This window comes from Cyrtonyx montezumae, unplaced genomic scaffold (genome assembly GCF_038088225.1).
Source record: "Cyrtonyx montezumae isolate F1298 unplaced genomic scaffold, pur_monq_1.0 scaffold_10, whole genome shotgun sequence".
Taxonomy (NCBI): domain Eukaryota; kingdom Metazoa; phylum Chordata; class Aves; order Galliformes; family Odontophoridae; genus Cyrtonyx; species Cyrtonyx montezumae.
This window is the reverse complement of record NW_027071826.1, coordinates 8,886,860-8,909,291: the sequence shown is the minus strand read 5'-3', so window position 1 is coordinate 8,909,291 and position 22,432 is coordinate 8,886,860. Positions and strand designations below refer to the sequence as shown.

Sequence of the window (22,432 nt, the reverse complement as noted above, 5' to 3'; positions counted from 1 at the left end):
ACTAATTAGAGCTTTGCAGAGCACCATAAGTCTGCAGAATCACAAGATCTGTTTTCTCCTATTAGTATGGCCGTTTTACTTCCAAAAAAAAGAAACCTCTCACAGTACAAACAATATCTGTTGCTAGCATCTTCCATTCTTCCAGAAGTGTCACGGCCCACACATCCCCACGGAAAACGCATACAAAGCCCTGCACACACTGCAGTGCAGTTATAAAAGGGATGCAAGCCCTGCAGAAGAATTTACAAAGCTCCAGGTGAATCGAGAAGTGGAGATGTGCCTTGAAATCCGTGTTACTGTGAGTCATGTTAACAGCTAAGAATAAATCAGTTTCCTCCCTGCCTTCAATTCTCCATAGGCTGCAGACTTTACTAACAAAGTCAACTAGTATTTGAAAGCTTTTGGTGCAGCTGGAGGAGGAACTTTGAAAGCAATTCAAATAGAGACGATCCACTATAAAAGATACCTGCTAAAACAAACCAGCTGCGTTACTGTTAGATTTGTCAGCCCTGGTCTCCACTGAGAGAGGAAAAGAAACACATTTCTCCCAGAATAACTGTTCCAGCTTGTATGCAAATAAAGAATTTCCACTGCAGTAGCTTAGCCATTGGTCGGTACAGTTATCTTCGTAGCCCTGGGGAAACTAAACTATTTTCAATGGTGCTTCATCTACCAGAATTAGCTCTATGATGAGTATACCCCAAAATAAGCTCTCCTGCCTAAATTGCATACACAACTTCATGTTGCTTGTGCATTTATTTTCCATACTAAACAGGCAGACTTGTAAATAACCTGTTCAATCAGAATAGTATTTGGATTAACCTCATTTTTTTCTATTTTTATTTTAGTATCACAAAACTTCAAGTGCAAATATGCCAGTTAGCATAAGCTTAGGCTCTTCCAGTTATGCTTAAGCACAAGTTAATTCTGTAGTTCACAAATTTGTCCTTTTTTAGTTACTTACTGGAGGAAGTGGAGGAGGAACAGCAGGTTGCAAAGGAGCTTCCTCTTCTGCTGGAGAGCTGACCTCAGGCGTGGGACTGGACGACTCCTCAGTAGAAGGAACTATAGCAAGGTTGTTGTTGTTATCTTCAGTTGTCTCAGATGTTTGATTTGTAGTTTCAGTGCTAATCAGTTCCTCAGTAGCAGGAGAAGGTAGTTCATTATCATTGGCATCTGATGAAGGGGGTGGCTCATCAGGAAGGGGAACTGTAGGTTGCACAGAAATAGGTTCCTCAATATTGCCGTTGGTACTAGCGTTACCATTATCAACATCTGCTAAGATGCCTATGAAGTCCTGGGGATTGCTTGGCTGATAAAAAGGGGCACTTTCTATTCCTCCAGCAAGAGTATTAAAGCGTTGATACAATAATTTTTGTATATTTGGTCCACTTGGGCCTTCTGGTTCAGTGATAGAACTACGCTTCTTTAATGGCCTAGGAGCATTGGCCAATTTTCTTCGCAGAGCTTCAAGGTCAGCATCACTTTGATATCGCAGGGGTGAATGCACAATGGGTGTTAGTTTAGTAGGACTGAGAGGGCGAGGAATGTTTTCCACGTTGCTATTTTCACTGGATGGTGGAGTGCTTTCCAGTTCTTGATCTTTTTCAGAGACCTCAGTCTGAGGCTGAGATTGTGGCTGTGGAGAAGTCTGGGCAGGCAAAGAGCCATGAAGGAATGGCAACGGTGAGGGAGAAGTTGAACCAGATTGTAAGACAGGTTTTCCATAAACTGAAGAAAACAAAAAAAGATGGAATACAGTGAACTATTTTCAAATTATATAATAAAGTATTTGCAAGTACACTGCATGTCTTTGTTGCTACTTGCCTGACATCAGAACAGGAAAAAAAAATAATACACCGAATCTACTAAAACAAAAACAAATACTCCTCTGCTGGTAATGGTAATCACCAGCTCTCTAGATGCAATTCTTTCAACTTATCTATTAAAAAAATGCATTGAGTATCCTACGTCTGGATACTGTTCTACTGGTATTCTGTTTTAAATAAAAGGTAACTCAGTGTATGCTTACTTGTCACCCTGAAAAATAAAAGGTATTTTTTTTTGTTGCCATACTGCATAGAAAAATAATTTTTATCATAAATTTTAAGAGGTTTCTCAAACAAGATTTGATTTATACTGATATGTAAACTAAGCTCAATAAATACATTTTAATTGTTTACTGCAAAGGTAAAAAGTAAAGCAATGTATATTGTACCTGCTTTTACTGACTTATTTAAGGTATTATATACAGCTTGTTGATAGTTCTTTGGTGGCGTTGCTTGCTGAAGATACATGGAGTAGATGGAACTGGAGTTCACTGTCTGTGGCCCTTTTCTGGGAGACTGAGGTCTTGATCCTTTATCAGCTAGAAAAGGTCTGATAGCCACAGTTAAAGGGAGTTCTGGCCTGCCATCTCCTCCTGGAAACAAGGGGGGGCCAGCAGGTTGGTACGTGGGGCTAGGAGGTACAGAAATTCTCTGCTGGATTTGTTGTGAGGAACTGGGTTGATGTACGTTGCTCGTCAACGGAAGCGGAACAGGTCTTTGCCGATTTGTGATGCTGGTTCCAGGTCTGGGCAGACTGCCGTCCTTCCTTCTTTCTAGAGAATTTGTAGAACCTGTTCCTAAGGGAACTGGGCTTGGATAGGTCCCATAGTTTTGAGGCAACTGCTTGCTTACACCGGGAATTGTTGGTGGCACTTTGCCCAAGTCAAGACCCTATATAGAAACAATGAAAAACTACGTGTCACTTAATTAGATAAAACACCTGTGAGCAAGAATATTCCTCATTCAACAAAACAATAATCATCTTGTGTGCCAGCAAAGGAGACAATACAAGTTATTTGTGTTCCTCAATACAACTCCACTTGAATTTACCACAAGACTTCACTGATTAAAGGCATCTTCAGTTATAATGCATTATTAGGAATCCAGAAGCATCTGAATACCTTCAAAGCCTAAATGACCAGTTCTAGCTTCTAGATATCAGTACCTATCTGATAGTACATTTGACAATGCACAGTGTGATAATATTGACAGTTTTAACAAAAGAATGTAAAGACACAGTCTGTATTCTTTAAAGAATACAGTATTCTTCCTTAAAGATGTATTCTTTAAAGAATACAGTGTTAAAAATTCATAAAGTTCAATAAATTTCATATAAAACTAGAACAATGAAGCAGTCGCCAACTGAAGAATGGATTTATTGGCTTTTGTTGTAAAAAGTAGTTCTGTTATAAAAAGAGCATGTTGAACAAGTGATAATCTACATCGAGGATTGGAAAGATAGCAAGGTGGGGAAGATGATAAGGACAAGCAAAGGGAAAGAAAAGGGGAGATTGGATATGTAGAAGAGCAGGAAAGAACTAGTGAACTGAAAGAAAAAAAAACACAATACCCAAAACAAAACATCATCTGTAATGCAGTAAGAAAGGAAAAGCAGAAATAAAATGTTACAAATGAATTATCTTTTAAGTAATTATCAGAGGGGAAATGTGTAGAAGCAATGTGAGAAGCAAGTTCAGCTGCAGAAGGCAGAAGTTCATGATTTTAGCAAAACAGATCTATGAATACACACAGAGGAAACTCACCAGTTTATCAGTACTTCCTAACGCTGAAGTTGGCAAAGGTTGGCTGGATATTGTTCCTTGTTTTAAAGCGGTATCCATGCTTGATTCTTTCCAGTCTGTGTTGGAGATCTGAGGGGGTTTTACCACAGGGGCTGAGCTCTGCTTAAGTAGTGGCCAGTTACCATCATTAGCTTGAAAACAGAATAAAACACTAGATTTAAGATACAATCGTTGTAAAGAAGCAAAAACAACATGTAAAACTGAACAAGTTAGATTACAGTATGATTACTTTGATTCTAGAAATCAGATAAATTGTTATGTTTGATTCAGAAATCAATACTGAAAGCCTGGTCGCTGTATTTAACATGATGCACGTAACTCTTTGGCATTCAAACTGTATCAAAAATTCTATAGAAAAAAAGTTAATTTTTTTTGTGTGAGTGTTGCACATTCATTCTACCATTAAAAGGCAAACTTACGTTCAGAAAAACAGAAACACTTCAATATATTTCTTTTGGTACTAACCAGAAACACTGTCAAATTACTTCACCATGTTAAATCTACGTAAGCTCTGTGTGAACTTATTCCAAATTTAAACTATTGTTACTGGATTCATTGACACAGAACAGGAAACATCTCAACTCATCTCAAGAACATGGCTGAACAAAAGCATACACTCCTCTACTGGAGGTGGCTGTGAACTTACCTTTTGGTTTTTTTCCTCTGTGTACTCACCTGATCAGCACTGCCTCAAAGACTTAATTTTAAAATAAAGGTTTTAAGTCATCTGACAAGAAGTCACGGTGCCAAGACACAAGTCATGGGCTTTCATCTTCATTGCATGCATGCAAAAAATTGTGCATAGCTGTATGTAAATTGTGGCAACAGATCCTTAATGAATCCTAGATGGTTTGATATGTTACTTTATTAATTGGAGCGGACCATTTGCTTTCAGTTCCCAAGCAAGCAAGCAAGTTTCAATCATCTTACAATTAATCTGTTTTACAGTAACTACACAGATCCTTGGTTAGATTCTAAGGCTTTGATCTGCCTTTTAAAGATTAAGCTTCGTATTTCTGTGAGGAGATCAAGATCACTTCTCCTTCCCTACAGCCTACAATTATCTTAATAGAGCATTTTGTAAAGACAATCTGAAACACGTCACTTCGCTAGAGGATGACAACTAAGGTGAGGGAAGAGCTACTACGATTTCAGGACCCCATGGTAAGACAAGATGAAACGAAAACCTGGTATTTAATGACAACGTTTCCTGTTTATTTGCAGTTTTAATCCCTAAGAAAACAGAACCACCAAGACTATTTCTAGGATTGTGTGTCATTCTCTGTTTAGTATAGATGGCAGTCTGAGAACAAGATGCAAATAAATATTCTAATTACACTGAGTTTAGCTTCAGCACACTATTTTCTACATGTGATCCTCATCCTCCTTATTGAGCATCCCATTTCTTCCCCCTGCAGAAATGAAAAGCTGAAGATTTCTGGCCAGTTGCTACCCAGTTTTTCACTGTGTGAGTGGAGATTTGTTCTGTTAGCTCATACGAATTATTTATAGACATGTCCCAATCATATTGTTTACTTCTGAATGAACAAAAAATAAAAATTATACCTTTGCATATGAGCTACCCTACTGGTTTTTAACCATTTGCAATTCCGTGGAATTCCATGGTCTATACACATATAATATTACATTAACCTTCAAATTAAGATAAATTGCATTTCTGTTATGAGAAAGAATTACTTTGGAGCAAGACTATTTTTGTGGTTGGTCATTTAAATAGGATTAACACTGAGAATATAGTATGTAGTCCACAAATCACTTTTCAGAGTTGCAAACTGCCAGAAAATGATGCAGTGCAGCATGCAGGAACAGAACCTGCTGGGCTCTTCAGGTTTTTTGTTGTTGCTGTTCATTTTTTATACCATCCATCTGGTTATCAAGAGCAAGACCAAAAGAAGACTATCTGAATGCTTTTACCCTAAATAATGGCAAATTTTAAAATTCTATACAGAATTAACTTCTACTGTGCAAAACGTTATGTAATTGTAGTAAGCACCCTTAGTCCTAAATTTAGCACTAAAGAGAAACAGCAGCAAAAATTCTGATGAATTTAATTCTCTTACCTGCATATACAAGCTCATACTCTTCTGTTAGAAAGACAAGTTACACAAAATATTTTGTAATCCTTCACTTTCCAGATATGATCATCCCTGAATTCTGAAGTAACAGACTGGAAGTAAATTCAGACTCTCTCTCCTCTGACTTCTCTCTTTCATTCTACCTATATGAATGCCTGAGTGTAACTGTTCCCATCTTTACATCCTTCATATTACAGTGCACCTTTCAGAAACTCCCACAACTCAAGTTTGATCTCATGCACCTAACCACGCTGCTGTTGCAATCTCCAGTTGCCGTGCACTGTGCCAGAGGCTGTGTGATAGGTGCTCAAGAGGCAACCCAACAGTAACTGCCTTCTGTCCTGGGTTTGACTGAGCAGCTCCCATACACACTTACCCACCTGATGGCAACACCCTTCTGCAAGTCCTAACGAGTCCCTGCTCTTGGCTCTCCTGTAGCTGCTTCAACCAGCAGGTTTCATTTTGTCCTCCAAAGGTATCCTGTTGCCTGCCTGCTTTTAAGACAACCTAACACCCAGTGCATTTCAATTCCCACCAAACACCTTTGTGTTTACATAAATAAAGACAGTGGCACACATATACAGAAAAGTCCTTGTGTATTTAATCTGATTATACCTAAAAATTATCACAGGTCCAGTTCCACGATACTCACTACAGCCAAGTGAAGTGTAAACCAAATAATAGCATTTTCATCCTATTGAAGTCAGCAAGATTCTTGTTACTGACTTGGATGGGGTGAGCTTTTATCCCACCTCTGGGGGCAATGCAACACAGAAACTCAAACTTTTGTGCAGAACAACTCATGATAAACATGTATGGGTTATATTTACCTAATCTGAGATACAGTAAAAAAACACTTTGCTGATTGCCACAATTTTTCTCATCATTTTTTCCCCAGGTTTTTTCAGGGAAGAAAACTCATCCCTCGTATGCTACTGCAGTACTGTAAGAATGAATTTGCTACAAATCCCTTTCCTTCAATGGTGAAAAGCAACATCTAAACAATTTTACATTTCAACAGCATCTACTGCATACCACAACAGAGGTTCTAAAGTTAATATGCATCTGTATGCAAGAGCTCAGATGACCATATTAAAAACTGAATTCTTAGCTAGCCAAAAATCTTCTACGGACTCACAGTGCTGGGTGTCAAAGACAGTAGGTGCCAGACGGATGACATTGTGAACGGCAGACTGAAGAGAAGTGGGAGGTGACAGAATAGGATCCGCTATTGTGTCTAAATCAGAAACCTTCCAGGTGTCTGGAGATTTTTTCACACACCCCCAGTCTGTTTCTACTGGACACACCAAGGCAGATCCAGTTACACAGAAAAAGAAAGAAAAAAAAAGTGGTGGAGAAATTATAACAATGACAATGGAGAAATTAGAACAGGAGCACTCAGACAATGACAAATAAAAGCATGACAGTTGGAAAACAAAACAAAACAAAACAATCTCACTTTTCTTCTTCCTGGGAGTCTGTAATTCTCCTTACGTAAATCTATTATGGAACATTCTTCAAGTGTATTCAGAATAATAAACACAAAGTCAGTCCTAAGGGAGAATAATTACTTTTACAAAAATCAAGGACTTCTCATTCACAGATCTTGTAACCTTGTGAATTAGGTCTACAGGTAGGGAGATGTATCTTGCAAGGCTAGTATTTGTACGGCAGTGAATTATTTCTTGTTGGTGAACTCTGAAGTTACAAACCGTCCCTTCTATATATAGGTGAGGAATCCACATCTCCTAACCCTAAACAGCTGCAATTCTGTCATTTTAGTCTCACAATGAAATCCTTCCATATTCTTAAGGTTTTTCCCTAAAATTGCAGAGATTAGATTTACACCAAACTAAAGATATTTTTAGATTACTAACATCAATGGAAACCATGATTTTGCTAAAGGTTCGGATCTTCCTCCTTGTTCAGAAGCATGCTGCAAACTTCACTGGTGTGTCCAGTTTTAAATACTGGAGTGCATGTGATTATTTCAAAAGCTTTGTTCTAGTGGTCATCCCTTACCTTATTTTCAGATCTCTCCTAGGAGATCATTAAAATCAAGCCCTGTGGTTAAGATTGATAGGATCACTATTGTTTATCTGTATTATGCACATTTATTTATATATATAAATCAATAAATTGGATAAACCAGTAATTGAATTATTTGTATTAAGCATACAAAGTTAGCCACTTCTTAAGAATTATGACTTTGCTAAGATGTGACCACACAAGTGCGCTTCACAAAAATGAAATCTCAAGGCAAAAATGTCACCATCTGCTTTTGTCAGTCTCTAACATAAAACAAAAAGTGTTTTCTACTTTACAAAATAAAAATAATTATTATTTACAATAGTCATAGGAAGCAATTTCAGATATCAGTTATGTCTCTGGGGGGACAGCTCTTTCATTAATGAAGACAGATACAAATAACCAGCATCAATGCTTACATTATTCCGCGTCAGAAATGCTTCAAGAGCCACAAATTCTCCTATCTCAGTTGGAACAAACTGCTCACATAGTTTTATTACATTCTTCTATTTAGTCTCTTTCTGAGAAGTAATATTATTTCTGCTTGTGCAGTAGCTTTGGTTTACTTGATAAAAAGCAACATATCATAAAGAGTTGTTTATAATATTGTTCACCACAAAGTTATTTCATTACTATAATCAAATGCACAAACTATTTGGAAAGGTATTAAAGAAAGAGCAGTTAATTCACAGGATCTTTAAAGGAATATTTGCTCCTTTTATTGGTGCACCAACATGTAAAATCACAAAGAAAATACTCTCCTCCTCTTAGGGAAAACCCAAGGACTGAAGTAAAAATGGCTCATACCAGATGAGCAGTGTCCCATCCGTAGAAAAGTACAGACAACATCTGATATTATTTTTACTGCTATAGAGATTATCCCAAAACAGCATCTCCCAAGATTACTCCTTTTCCTTATTACTCCTTTCCAATGTATATTAATATATATCATACTTAAGTGCTTACCAGATTTTGATCTTCCATGTGTTGAGCTAGAAGCAATGGTGAGAGACTGTGGTTTAACTGGATCTACTGGTACGGCGTAAGTGCCAGCACTTGGAACTTGGATGTAAGGCCCCACTGCTGCCACCCTTCCTGAAGCACTCAGAGATGATTGGGGTGATGAAGTTCCATTAATACGATTCAACTAAAAGTCAGAGAAATTGAAACGTGAACTTCCATTTAATTTAGGCATTCATCCATGAACTGGAGGTCTACATTTAATTATCTACAACCATGTAGCTAATTCACTTTAAATTAATTACTATACTTAATGCTTCTACGTAAAAATTGAACTAAAAAGACAAATTTTACTCCCTAATACTAACTCCTCAAAAATTAATTATCATTACTTTACATGAGAAGAATTGTTACTGTATAAGGTCTCTTCATTGTACTTGGTCAAATCGATCAATTGTTTTTTCTTTTTTTTTTTTTTTAATTATTATTTTTAAGTCAACATCTCCAGCTGGGAATACATCAGAAGTGATCTCCGTAATCCTCAGAAGAATGGTATGATTTGCAAATTCTCAGACAACTACTAGGACTAATGTCATTAGACCAGTCACATTTTTATAAGTTTTCAGCTTCAGGGAAAAACAAACAGCAACCCACCTTTTTATCCTGTTATGCTTTGAAGTACAGCCCATAATCATGCTTTCATTCCTACAAATCTAAGCTACTATAAATCTTAATACAGTACAGTCTGTAACATAAACAAAAGGAGTTACATTCTGTCCAACAGTTTTCTCATATCTGTGGAAAACCTTAACGTAGATTTAAAAAGTCTGCTGCTTTTAAAACAGTTTAGATGTAACTGTATTACTTAGCTGGGAAAAAGTGACATGCTATGTAGTCTATGTAGTTTTAATAGGCTGCTGATAAACTAAAGTTTGGCCCTTTTAATAGTTTATCTTACAGGAATGTTTTCTTTTTGACGTGCCTCAACTTTTTTCTTGTATAGTCGTTCACGCAGCTCGTTGATTCGCTTGTCCATCATTGCCACTTCCATGTTACGTTTGTTTAGGAGTTCTTTCTGCTGCTGGAGCTTGGAGTTCTGCTCCTGATTAAGCCTGTTCCTAATCTAAATAAATACACAAACAAAAACCAAACAAATCAGGACTCATTGTTAGGATAGTTACTGTTGCCAAGTTTCTTTTTAATACAACAGTGAAAAAAACCCAAAACCTGAGACAACTTGGATTGGATGTGTTCTGATATCTCTGATTTTATACTTGCACACAAATTACCGTGAACAACTATTAAAAGAAAGCAGTAAAAGAAAAATATGTTCCAATAAGACAGTGGACACCTACTAAACAGAGGCAGAATGCATCTAATTGATAACAACTGGATTGAAGAATTAGGCATAAATACATTTACTAAGTATTTAATTGAGGAATTGATTAAGTGAAAAAATGTTCGTTGACAGTTATGTCCTGCCAAAGTGACAGTCTGAATATCACCAAAATGTTGAGTGGTATAAATCTTTTGACAGAAACGCTATTGATTCAATTTCCAGTTCCACATGAAATTTGGATGAGTGGATGGGAAGTTAAATGAACTGCAGGGACTAAATGCAGATTTCCTTCTCTGCATGGGAATTAAACTGAAACCACCAAAGCAGGTTTCCAGCAAATTAGGGGATAAATTACCTTTACAGTTTAAATCAACCATGACATCCCTTACAATCATTCTTCTTGCTTTCCCAATGGCATTTTTTCATAACTTCAATGGTAATTGTTCCATATTTAAAAAAAAATAATAAATCCTGAGGCAAATTTAGGTTCTGATAAACTTGTATGGGATCATTATGAAGCACAAGTAAGAAATCTTAACCAATTGAGCATCTCTGCATTTAGAAATGCTTGGAAAGCAGATACACCATTTATAAACTGAAGAAGGAAAAAAGGACATGTATTCCTAATTTCTGAAAATGTGACACAGATTAACTGGTATGTTACATTTGCTCATATAAAGAAAAAAAGTTAGACTTATCTTGAAATTTAAATTATTTTTTAATACTAAATATATATTAGATCTGTTGCCTTGTCAAAGTAGAGTACACGAGTAAATTTAAAAAGCCTCCAACACTGACACATTGGCACATTAATTATTCTGCAAATTCTCCACAAAAAAAATGACAAAACTACAATATGAATGAATATTTAATTACTGACATGAAAAGTACACTTGAGATGAACCAGGTTTTTTTGAGAAAGATGTATAATAGCAGTACAGTGTATATCATGTGGATATTGTGAAGCTACAGAACACTGCAGTGTAGCAAATAGTGCAGTGAACACAGTGCAGCTTATATTTTTGATGGTTTGGTCGGCTCCTACTAATTCCTTAGCTTAGATAACCATGACCTAACACATTAATAACATTGCAACACACCAGTTTTATGTGACTGTAGTACCAAAAGCCCACCAAAAAGGCAGTAATATGACTTTTCTTCATCTACATCTGTCATTTTAATCATGCCTCTTTGTTACTTACCTGTAGCTCTTGATACAATTTTTTTAATTCGACTGCTGCAGGTCCTGTTACTTGTCCATTGTAAGACTGAAACCCATTCAGTTTCCCTTTTCTTAAGTCCTCCAGTTGCTGGGTAAGTTGATCCACTTTTAATACTGCAGCCTGTAGCTCCTGTTGCTTTTCCTGGAACATGGCACTTATATGCTCAATTTCAGTTGCTAAAAAAAACAAGTAGAGATCACTGATTTATAATTCTATAGGTATTGGTAAATACAACATGCTAGTTTTAAACCTAGTATACATACACATTTAAATACTCAAAAATCTGTTGGGAATTTGTTAATGTTTGTAATAGTTATTCTGACCACTTATTCTGTACAAGAATTTGCACCGTATATAAATTTTCTAGAAGCATGGTACCCTCTGTATGACAAATAACCATTCCATCTGAAATCCTGTTAGCATACACACCGTTATACCAGACACACAGCAAACGGAAAATGAAATAAACAAAAATACTTAGGAATTCTGCATACACAGATTGCCATTCATGATCTTGCTATAATCCACTTGTCCTCTCATGGCACGGATTTTTTTCAATTTTGTCTCCTGGGTTTCAACTCGTTCTTTAAGTTTTTGAAGCTTTTCACTCTCCGAAACAGATTGCTGCTGGCGACGCTCTTGCTGCTTCAAATAACGTAAACGTTGTTCCTAACAGGATAAGATTTTAGACAAAAAGCATTTATTACCCATTTAATAATTAAAAAAGGTTGTCTTAGTAAAACCCATCACTATGATCAGTGGGTTTTTTTTTTTGTGTGTGTTTTTTCTATATTTGTTGTGGTTATTTGTTTGTTCTTGCTTTCCAGAAATCAGAACAAGTTGTGTCTGGTTAAAGCATGCATCAGTTTTCCTGAGAAAAAAATCCTCTTAACTCCTGTTTTAAAGTACAGAAATACAAAAGTTTTTAGACCAAATATCAGATTTACATATACATGCAAAAGCAGCCCTTGTCTGAGCAGTCAGACACAACTACCTGTCTTCTGGCATTTGGTTTCTGCTGCAATTAATCCTTTTCCTGCTGTAGCAAAAGGAACTTTCTCTAAGTGTTACAAAGCTTCACAAATACAAAATACACCCAATAGAGCAGTCTAAACGACCTGATCTGTTGGAAGATTATGTTTCAAATCTAAGTAACAGTCCTCCCATTGGACACATAATGGAAATATTTCTTTTTCCTATATTAGTTTCACCAAACATCATAATTGTTATACTGATTTATTTTAAAGATGCTGCATTGTACTCCAAGCATCCAGTGCATACTGTACTTTGTAACTCCCTGAACTATGTCAAAGACATTAAACTCATTCCCCATTCTGAAAATCTATTCATTGCATAAATCCTGGAAGCATAACAGATGAATATATATGAAGTGGCATCTCATACCTGTTACTATACTGAGGTGAATGAGCTAGTAGAGATGAACATAGAGTCAAGTGTGATCAACCACAGATCACAAAATAGGCCTCATGAAAGAGACAGAAATCTAGCAATATTTTTTACCAAGATACACAACTATTCTCCTGACACATTACCATTTGAGGTGCTGTCATTTACGGTGAAATGTTTTTACATTGCCTAGCTAAGATTAACTTGGCAAAACAACAGACTTCTCAAGCTCCTTTAGCTTATCTAAAATGAATTAGCGCGTTTTCCGTATCCAAGTAGACTTATGTTTGCATATGTTTAAGTAAATTGCATTTATTACAATCTCCATATTTTGTTTGCTCTTAATTACCTTAGCAACCAACATTTGCTGTTGGTTTTCAATCTGCTGTTGCTGTCGGGCAGCCATATCTTGAAGTTCAGAAAGAGTGAGCTCAACGCGTGGATTCCCAACCTGCAAACCAAAAAATGCTACGTCAGTGTTGGTATACACAAAATGTTCTGATGCTAGAATTTTCCTTGACAGAGGAAGGCTAACTCCTAATTCCCAGCTCTGAGAGGAAGAAAAATGATAGATACTTACGAATAAGGAACGAATAAGGAACCTCAGAGCAAGAAATCAAGAAGTGGAAAAGCACAGGAAAGAGAACACTAAGAAACAAAGCATAGAAAAAGGTCCTCATCTTACATTTATAATTCCTAGGATGCTCTGTAAAATTGGTATCTGATGATACGACATGTACTGTAACAGACATGTTATTTTCATGTCAAGCAGAAATTGCAACCTGAATCCTCTTTCCTTTCCTAACGTTTTCAGCTTAAGTGCCTTGACAGCTTTAACAGGTGGTTAGCATTATTTACCAACCGTAGAACAAGTACACATGAGAACCCATACTTAAAGGCTGTCTTGAAGCTCACAAAGTAAGACAGTGACATTTCACAGAATGGTCTGAGTTGGAACAGACTTCAAAGAACAACTATTTCTGATCCCTCTGCCATGGGCAGGGACACCTTCCACTAGGACCAGGCTGCCCCCAGCCAACCTGGCCTTTAATGCCTGCAGAGATGTGGTATCCACAACTTCTCCGGACAAATTGGAGATCTTAAGATTAAGAATCTTTAAAAAACAGTCTGTGCAAAGTTAAGTGAACTGAAATTTGGATGCCTGAACAGAATCTGAATGAAGAGACAAGGCCCCAGCCTAAGATCCTTTCTCCCACCCCAAATCCAACTGTATCAAACTGAAAAAACAGTGCCACTCTGAAAAGCTTTCTTCTCTCCCCCAAAAAGATTCTCTGTATGACCTTCATGTAAAGACATCAGGATGTGTTTTGCTGCTAATCGCAATCTGACAGACCAAGAAGAATGGCTGTCACCCTAGACAAGAAGTCATGCTGGGAGCTCCACAGGAATATTTCAAATTCAGGTTGTTCCACAGCATGGCTTTCTGCTCTGCTCTAGAATCAGTTAATGTGTAATAGAGATCTTCATGGTTTAAAAAAGGGGGAGAAATCCTTATAATCAATGACATCAGTTTTGTCACCGAGGCAAGATTTAGAGAAAGCCAAAACTCACGGAGGAAAGAATTAAACATTTAGCACTGACAAATCTGAACTGTGGTGGAATAGCAAAGGAAGTTTTCTTAGAGATCAATTACACATCAATAAATAACAACGGAGGAAATAATAAAACAATATATTAGAGGACCATCCAAAATGGACTTGCTACAGACTTGCACTTTTCCATGTCAGTGGTACAGCAGGTCAATCAGAAGGGCATCAGAACTACAGAACAATTTCACCAAACTTCTTCTCATCAGTATTTCTCTGTAACAGTACCACTACTTATTTTAAAAGCTTCATTTTGGGAACAAGGACAGTTGACAATTACTGTAAAAATACAACAGAAATCTATGGTCCTTCTATGATATAAACATTCAAGGCATTTTATGGAAGGTCATAGGTATTAATGGAGCTTTAGCACCCTTTTGCATTCCATAACTAGCAATTTATATGCAAAAATCAAAGTAGAGAAACATTGCTGAAAATTATTTAAAATTCACATGATGCAGTGACAGTGTCTGAGACAAAACTGTTTTAAAAATGACCACAGAGCTTACATTCATTGTTCTACCAACAAATACAATTAATTTAAATCCATACATTGGAATAATTTAATCTTTCTTCACAAAAAATTACAGTGTAATAAGACAAGTTACAGAAGGTGACACTTGCAAATATCTGCTTTGCTACTCAGAATAAAAATAAATAAAAAAGCCACAACCTTAAGAAATGAACTTTTTTTTTTTTCACCGAAAGAGAATTTCAGCCTTTTACATCCCAAAGTTGGAAAGTTCAAAATAGCCCAACATCTCTTGAAGATTTTACACAGAATTTGGTCAGGTGATTGGATCATCACAAAAAACAAACTAGTGCATTGTAATAAATAATGCAGCACCTTCACCAAGCTACATGGCCACACTACAGGAAAACTAAGTTAAAATTATGTAATTTCCTATCTTTATTACAGTCAGTGCTGTTAAAAAATTAAAAAGAATTAAATGCTTTTGATATATTGAGAAATAAAAGCTCTTGTTCAAGTGGGTGCTTACAAAGCAGAACATAGTCTAGAAGTTTTACAGACTGAGAGGAAAAAAAAGGAAACAAAAACAGAACTCCAATAAGCATTTCTATTTCAATGCTGTGAGTGAACACAGCAGTTTTAAAAAAAAAAACCCTGAACTTAGCAGTGCCTGTTTTTGTTGTTTTCTTCTTCTATTAGCTTTACTTACGAGAGACAAGAATCTTTCACAACCTCCTTCTGAAGCCAAATAACTTGTTTGCACTTGTGGTCACCACCTAATATATCAGAGAAATATTTTACTCCTAATTACAGACAGAAAGGCTTGAAATGGGTAAGAAAACAAGGAAATTTTTCCAAGCGCCATCCCACAAGCCAAAATCTGCTCACTTGAGAAAATAAAGTCATATAGGAAAACCAGATGCTGCTCCCAGGACATATTCATGCTCTGCTGAATTCCTTTGGCATAGCCTTTCACCAGGAGAAAATAATTCTCTGCTGGAATACATATGTTAAATCTTAAAGGATCTCAGAATGATCTGAAGTCTACCCACTAGATCACTGATTTTAAAAGAAAAAATGGTGAAAGAAGGTAGCATTCTTCCAGCACAAATATAGTTTCAAAAATAGTCTGATGCAAGTTTTATCTATGAAAAGTCTTCCCGGTGCTTCTCTCCCTTTTGCTTTGATTATCAGTTTAAGTTTACACTGACAGCTCATGCTATTTCTGCTTGCACTAGTACATTTCAGTACTGTCCATGAAATAGATGCTCCTCACTGCTAAGAAATCTTGTTTAAAAATATATCCAGATTGAAGAAGTGGGACACACCTGGATAATGATCGATCATTTTTCAAGGTAACTGAGTAAAAATTTCCGATTTTTTACTGAGTAAAAATTTCTTACAAGGTAAGAAAGTCATCTTACTGAGTAAAAACAAGTTATTTGGCTTCAGAAGGAGGTTGTGAAAGATTCTTGTCTCTCGTAAGATTTCCTAAATGAGATACGTAACCTCCAGTGTACAATGACATTAAGGAACTGTTTGGTAGAACCAGCAGAAACAAAAACAGTTTGACCTAAAAGCTCAAGATTGTTTCTGCTTTAAAGAAGTGTATTTGAAAGCGTATCCGACAATACTTGAAAAAACTACTGCATCATTCTGTATTATGTAAAACAGAAGACAAATTACAAGATGGACGTTAATACTAGCTTCTTAAAGAAGCTATTAACTGTGGCAAAATATTCCAGTTACAAAATGGAACGCCTAAAACTAACTTATATACAGAGAAAAACATAAGACCATGAGAAACAATGATAATTAGCCATGTACATGTAAATGTCCTACAAGAAATCTTTTTATGTTTACCTCACTGAATACACCTGTCCTTTTCATTTAAAATAACTACTCTACATCCAGGAAAGAAAAGAAGAAACATTTGAGGAAATGAAGTTTTAAACCTGTAGCTTCACTCGGAGTTTCTTCTTTTTCATCCACATGACAGTTAACAGATCAAGCAGAATTCCTCTTCAAAGTCAAGTCAGTTATTTTCGGAAAGACCGGAGCTGATTTCAGGTCTCCAAAACAGAACAGCATCATTTTTGAAAAGGTATGAAAATGAGTGAATTGTTTCCTTGCAGAGATCTATTTGAGCCGATTTGTTTAGAATACTTCATATTAGTTGAGTCGGCTTGTAACAAGCTGTACGCAAACATCGCCACTGCAAACAGGCAGTCCCAGTCCTTTCTTCAGAACCCCATGGCATGGGAGGCAAAGGGATCAGGGTACTCTCTCAGTTCCCTAATGAGGTTGTTGGTTCCTCAGTTTCTTCAGTTTGTAATGTTCATACCAGTCATTAACAAATTCATACATGAAATGACTCACCTTTCATAACAAACATGAGCCTATTACATTTAAGGTCCAGACCTCCTCCTTTTTCCTGCAGCAACAGAAACCTACCTCCCACAGAACTGCCTTCTAAAGGACGTACCAAACAGCCACTACAAATGTCTACTCCTACAGATTCCACAGATTCATTTGCTACGTGGTGATACATCAAAGGAGACAATTTTGCTGATGTGTAAATTTCTTTTCATTGATTCACAGAAGCATTTACACATCGAGATGAACACCTTAATAAAATCCTGTTGAGCAAACACTGCGCTATTAGGCCCAGAGGTATTAGTACAGGAGTTTCAGACAAAAACACAGTACACCTATATTCCCTAATTTCTTAGACTTGACAAAAAACTCTAAGAAAATTGTCTCTTTTATTTAGCATGTCACTTTAAAAAGTTAAGATGAGAGAGAGAATTCATAATGAACAGCAGTTTCAGCATCTGGCATTATCCTCCTCCTACAAGCTGGTATTTTACCATTTGATGATTAATATTTTTGGGACGGGTGAGATGAATGGTACAGTAGTAATTAAATAGTTTGGAAGCCAGTTTTTAAGCAGCCTCAAAGCAAGTCATACCTTAGATATTTAATTAAGAGGAAGAATCTCCTAATAATGAATTCTACACATTAGCCTTGTCACTCTGAAAGTTTATTTTCTTAAACCTCCTTCCTTTATTTCCGTCCTCACACTATGCTGCTCTGTCTATCATCACAAACTCCCCAGTCCCTCTTTACTCAGTCTGCATGCTTCCGAGTTAGGAGGAAAAGGCGTACTCCCTGGAAACCCACAACAGTAAAAGAAAAATTGCATCTGAACTCAAATTAATTCCTTGACAATCAGAATGCACTGCAGTCAGACACTCAAAGCATAATGGCAGATTCCAATAGTTTCTTGTCTTTATTTCCATCTGAAATGTTTCTTCTAAGGGGAATTGAGAAGCCACGGGACTGAACTTCCAAAATATAAGCCACAAAAATATTTGATTTTTTAACTTTGCATTTGTAAAAACAGAAAGCGACTTTGAAAATAACATGAAAAAAAATTCACCAAACCCACACCTGAGAATGCTGTGTATTCAGAAAAACTGTAAAGCAAACCAACCAATACTCCAAAGCTTAACAGGCCACAATAGTGACTGTCAATCTCATGTTTAGGTTTGGCAATGCCTAGCTACTCAAATAGCCAGTGTAAAACATAATTCAACCAATTAACTGAAAAACAAAACCCAAACAGCATAAGCATTTATCAACCATTTCCTGCACACTGTCTCTTCAGATCTTTCCCTAGCTTTGCAAGAACCAATATGTCATTATCTTCCCTTATCTTAAGAGGAAAGGAATAGATAAGTGTTCACACCCGTCTCTCACACAGCTCCCCTCCCAAAGCTCTGCACTAGAGATCGTCAGTTCAAGCCTCTGGAAACTGAACACAATCCACCTTCTCCAATGGATATTCTTGCACAATGAATCACATGCAATTAACTTTATCACCTGTTTTCTAGCCTTCTTCATGCAATTTACTTGCACTACCTCTATTCTTTCTCCTTAATTTACTACTTCTCTTTTAGTTCTCAGGTCCATCTTTCTCTCCATTTTTAATGCCTGTCATGGTCAGAGATGATTCTGAGGTTAAATCACCAATTGTCAAGATCCAACATAACCTAGATAAAACATAATCAGCCTGTGTACAAGGAGGTGAGAAAGTCTGCATCCTGGCTTTTGTCTTGGATCCCAGCATGTCTGGTTCTGGCCATCAGAAGTGCTACCCAGAAGGGTTTCTTGCTTGTATCCCACTACTTTCAGCCAGTTTTTCTTTCACTGATAAGCTAAAACAAAGCAGCTATTAAAGAGAACGCAACATAAATCCTACCAACAACCTAGCTACTGTTGCCATTCTTCATAGGCTAGGCTGCTACTCTAGAATTCTTGCACAGGTAAGGATCATTTTGGCCAAATGCCCTATTTAACTAAAACACAGCCCATCCCTTAACAGTCCTCTACAGACACACACCACTCCCAAAAAAGTAAAGGCAATCATACTTTCTGCCAGAATAAGTGTGAAAGAAAACACTCTTTACCATGGCTTGGGCAATATCAGCATAACGAAAGCCAGAGATAGCAGGGGAAAACAACAAAACAGTCAAAGCACAAGATCAGAACTGGATTAGCACTAAACCCCTTGCACCATGATTTCAAGAATTTATTACCCACCTGGCATTCACCATCGAGGCACACAGCCATGGTGAAAAAAAAGCACCGCTCCTTAAAAAGGGAAGACCACAAACGCTAAAGGTACTCCAAGTTGCTCCTGAGAAGACTTTAAATGCTTATATAGAAATGAAAATTAAATACTCTCATTTATAACACATACAGGAAGATTCAACTTTCCATAATCTATTGCAGTTTCAGGCAGTTATTCCTTCCGAGGGCAATACCAAACTTTCCTCCAGACTAGAAATTTACCTTTACAGAGCTGCCAAACCTATGCAGTTGTGTGAGAAAGACAGAACTGGAAGGTCTGAGACTTAGTAGGAAGTGGAAGGTATTACATAAATGACCGTTCTTCCACAACACAGCAGACTGATAACTGTGAAACCCACAACGGTGGTGTGCTCCCCAGCCAGTGAAATCCAGACTGGGATGAAGACTGTGAGAAGTCTCAGCCTTCCCAAAGCAGGGATCTCTCACCCCAGTGGCCCAGCTCTGTATCTTCCTTCTCTGTTCTGCCTTTAAAGGAAAGGAAGAACTACAGCACCGGCTGCTCAAATACCAAGTTACCAAGGCAGGAAAGAATGGCCTCCTCTACATGCTGAATCTAGCAAAATAGTTCTTAATTTTTCCATGCTAACTTGAATGAAAACAGCAGAAGCCCATCAGTCAAACATAACTTCTCTTGGCCTAACCCTCATTCAAATCAGCATAGCTTAGAAAATGCTTTCACTTGCTCAGTTAAACCTTTAGAGGTTTCTGACATGAATAGTCATTGCACAGTACTGGTACTTGTCCTCAGAAGAACAGCAGTGATGGGAACAGGAAGATACGGGAATTTACTGTAATAGTTCTGTAACAAACACATCTTGGATGAAATGCACCCTTGTGCTATCTGAGGAGTAAGAAAAGGGAACACAGGACAGCACTTGACTCTGATGTCCTCACATTTCTGAAAATACTGACCCACGGTCCAGAAATACTATCATCACCAAATTTAGGAATTCTAATTGATTTTTGACTGCGTTTTCCTAAAACTTAATTCTAGTGCCATGTATAACACAGGCAATTTTAAAAACCTGTGTGGAAATTAATGCATAACACTGTAGATAGACAAAGTAAAATATGTTTCTATTTAAAGTAGACTTTTTACTGGTCTCAACATGGATGACATTATTTCCAGTTTAATGGCTTCAGCCACAGCTCTGCCTGGCATTTTTTTAATTGGGTCAGAAACATGCCGATAGCAGAAATCCATTTTAAAGAATCCAATGACAATAGCATATGCCTTTTTTAGCCTAATGGAAATGAACAAGCTAATTAAACCCAGAAAAGGCAACGAGAATATTGGGAATTAAGGAAAAATATAACTACCATGTGCTACCTGCTGATAATAAAATCATCTTGAAAGTAACATCACAGAAGTCATCTGGTTATTTAGAATTTTTAACAAAATGTAATTTTATTTGAGCAAATGAACAGTTTCTTAGAACTGATAAAAATGCTTCAACTGTATCATTATTTGATGAAAAATCTCTCGTTGTCTATATTTGATAAAACCTTAACATCTCTCCTTAACCAACAATACATTGATAGTAATTCCTCCAACTCGATGATAGAAATAGGTCATTGTATTTAATACAGGTTTGAAGCCTGCTCAGCACAAGCCACAGACTCCAGATTTCTGTTTACTACTGTTTGCTCATATTTCCTAGAAATCTCCTAGGTGAGACTGCCCTCTATTCTGGACAGAGCAGATAAGAAAAAGCAGAACTTAATGTTGTTCTGATTTTTTGTTCTGTGTATTTAAAATGGACTTTCAAAATCACAGCTGTATTTAAGCATATATTGAACATCTGCCACAGGTAAAACAAAACAAAAAAATGCCTATGAATGAGTCCTACTACATAGGAAAGTAGTATATAGAACTCATTATTTAAAATATTGATTTATTTGTCCCTGGAGACACTTAATAGTCATAAAAATCTTAAACTCATTTGTATTTGCTTTAACATCCAGCTAAAATACCCAGCAGCTGATTTGACAAACCTTATACTCCTAAAAAAGACAAATATTTTAAAAGAAATCATGCATTCACATAGAAATGATAGCAGATCAGTCGTGCACACAACTTCAGAGCTGTTTACAACACCAATTCTTTTACTCAGAGTAAGTATAAAAGTCGTGTGTCAACGCACATCGTTCAAGTTTCTTTAAAAGCAATATTAGAATTGCAGATTTATGGATCTTTAAGACAAAACAATTTTTTTGAGAAAAGTAATTTCACCTTGGTAGGGCAGCTCATTATAACTAAAATGCACTTCTATGTCAAACAAGCACGCTTACTATCAAATAAGTGTTTAATTTTCCCTTAAGTAATGGCTTCAGTATGAAATGTATCTGTGGTGGTTATATTGTTTACAAATATATAAATACCTTTCCAAAACACAAAAGTACTGAAAATAAATATCCTGTTTTTATCTGAACATGTGAGATGGCATATGCATTGCATGCCCCACAAACTTAAGTTGCTGAAAACAAAAGTTGACCACAATACTGTGAAGTAAATAGTTTTCATAAGGTCTTATAACTTAACTATGACAGCAAGTTCATCTATCAAAATCTGATGCACTCAGAATTTCATTTCAGAGATAAAGAGTTACAAAAAACAAATGATCACTGTTCTAGTCAGGTTACAGTGAAATTCAAAATCATTTAAACTCAAGCGTGAAAGCAATACAAGATTTAAATAACATGCACCAGTGTAAAACTTTGGAAAAGTAATAAATTACCTGCTTGCTATTTCCCCATGTAATTGTAAGAGAGCACACCTTTATTTTGCAGCATTGCCCATCAGCAGTAAACACGTGTGTTGCTTCAGCATGCTCCAACTCCATGCTTCTGTTATTTTCTGCCTATGCTAATTGTTTAACTGTTCAGTTTGAACAAGGCGAGTCAACAACTACACATATCTTAGGAGTTCCTGCATGGTTTTTGCTTCAATGCAATCAATATGAGGTAGGATATTTTTAAATCTTATTCCATATGAGATATACGTTTCGCCAAT

At 36.6% G+C, this 22,432-nt stretch overlaps 1 protein-coding gene across 7 annotated transcripts in view; it reads right to left on the bottom strand.

Moving 5' to 3' along the window:
• Positions 1-22,432, bottom strand: part of PPP1R13B (protein phosphatase 1 regulatory subunit 13B) — a 62,016-nt gene that overhangs the window by 4,961 nt on the left and 34,623 nt on the right. For 3 of the 7 annotated variants that reach the window (XM_065749576.1, XM_065749583.1, XM_065749547.1), the window contains exons 5-13: positions 13,034-13,135; positions 11,772-11,946; positions 11,257-11,453; positions 9,674-9,838; positions 8,722-8,902; positions 6,866-7,024; positions 3,593-3,762; positions 2,219-2,720; positions 965-1,731 (exon numbers count right to left, since the gene is read on the bottom strand). In XM_065749576.1, coding sequence (XP_065605648.1) covers positions 965-1,731; positions 2,219-2,720; positions 3,593-3,762; positions 6,866-7,024; positions 8,722-8,902; positions 9,674-9,838; positions 11,257-11,453; positions 11,772-11,946; positions 13,034-13,135 — 2,418 coding nt within the window. The remainder of the gene's footprint in view (positions 1-964; positions 1,732-2,218; positions 2,721-3,592; positions 3,763-6,865; positions 7,025-8,721; positions 8,903-9,673; positions 9,839-11,256; positions 11,454-11,771; positions 11,947-13,033; positions 13,136-22,432) is intronic. The other 4 variants (XM_065749591.1, XM_065749600.1, XM_065749557.1 and 1 more) reach the window with 3 other exon arrangements.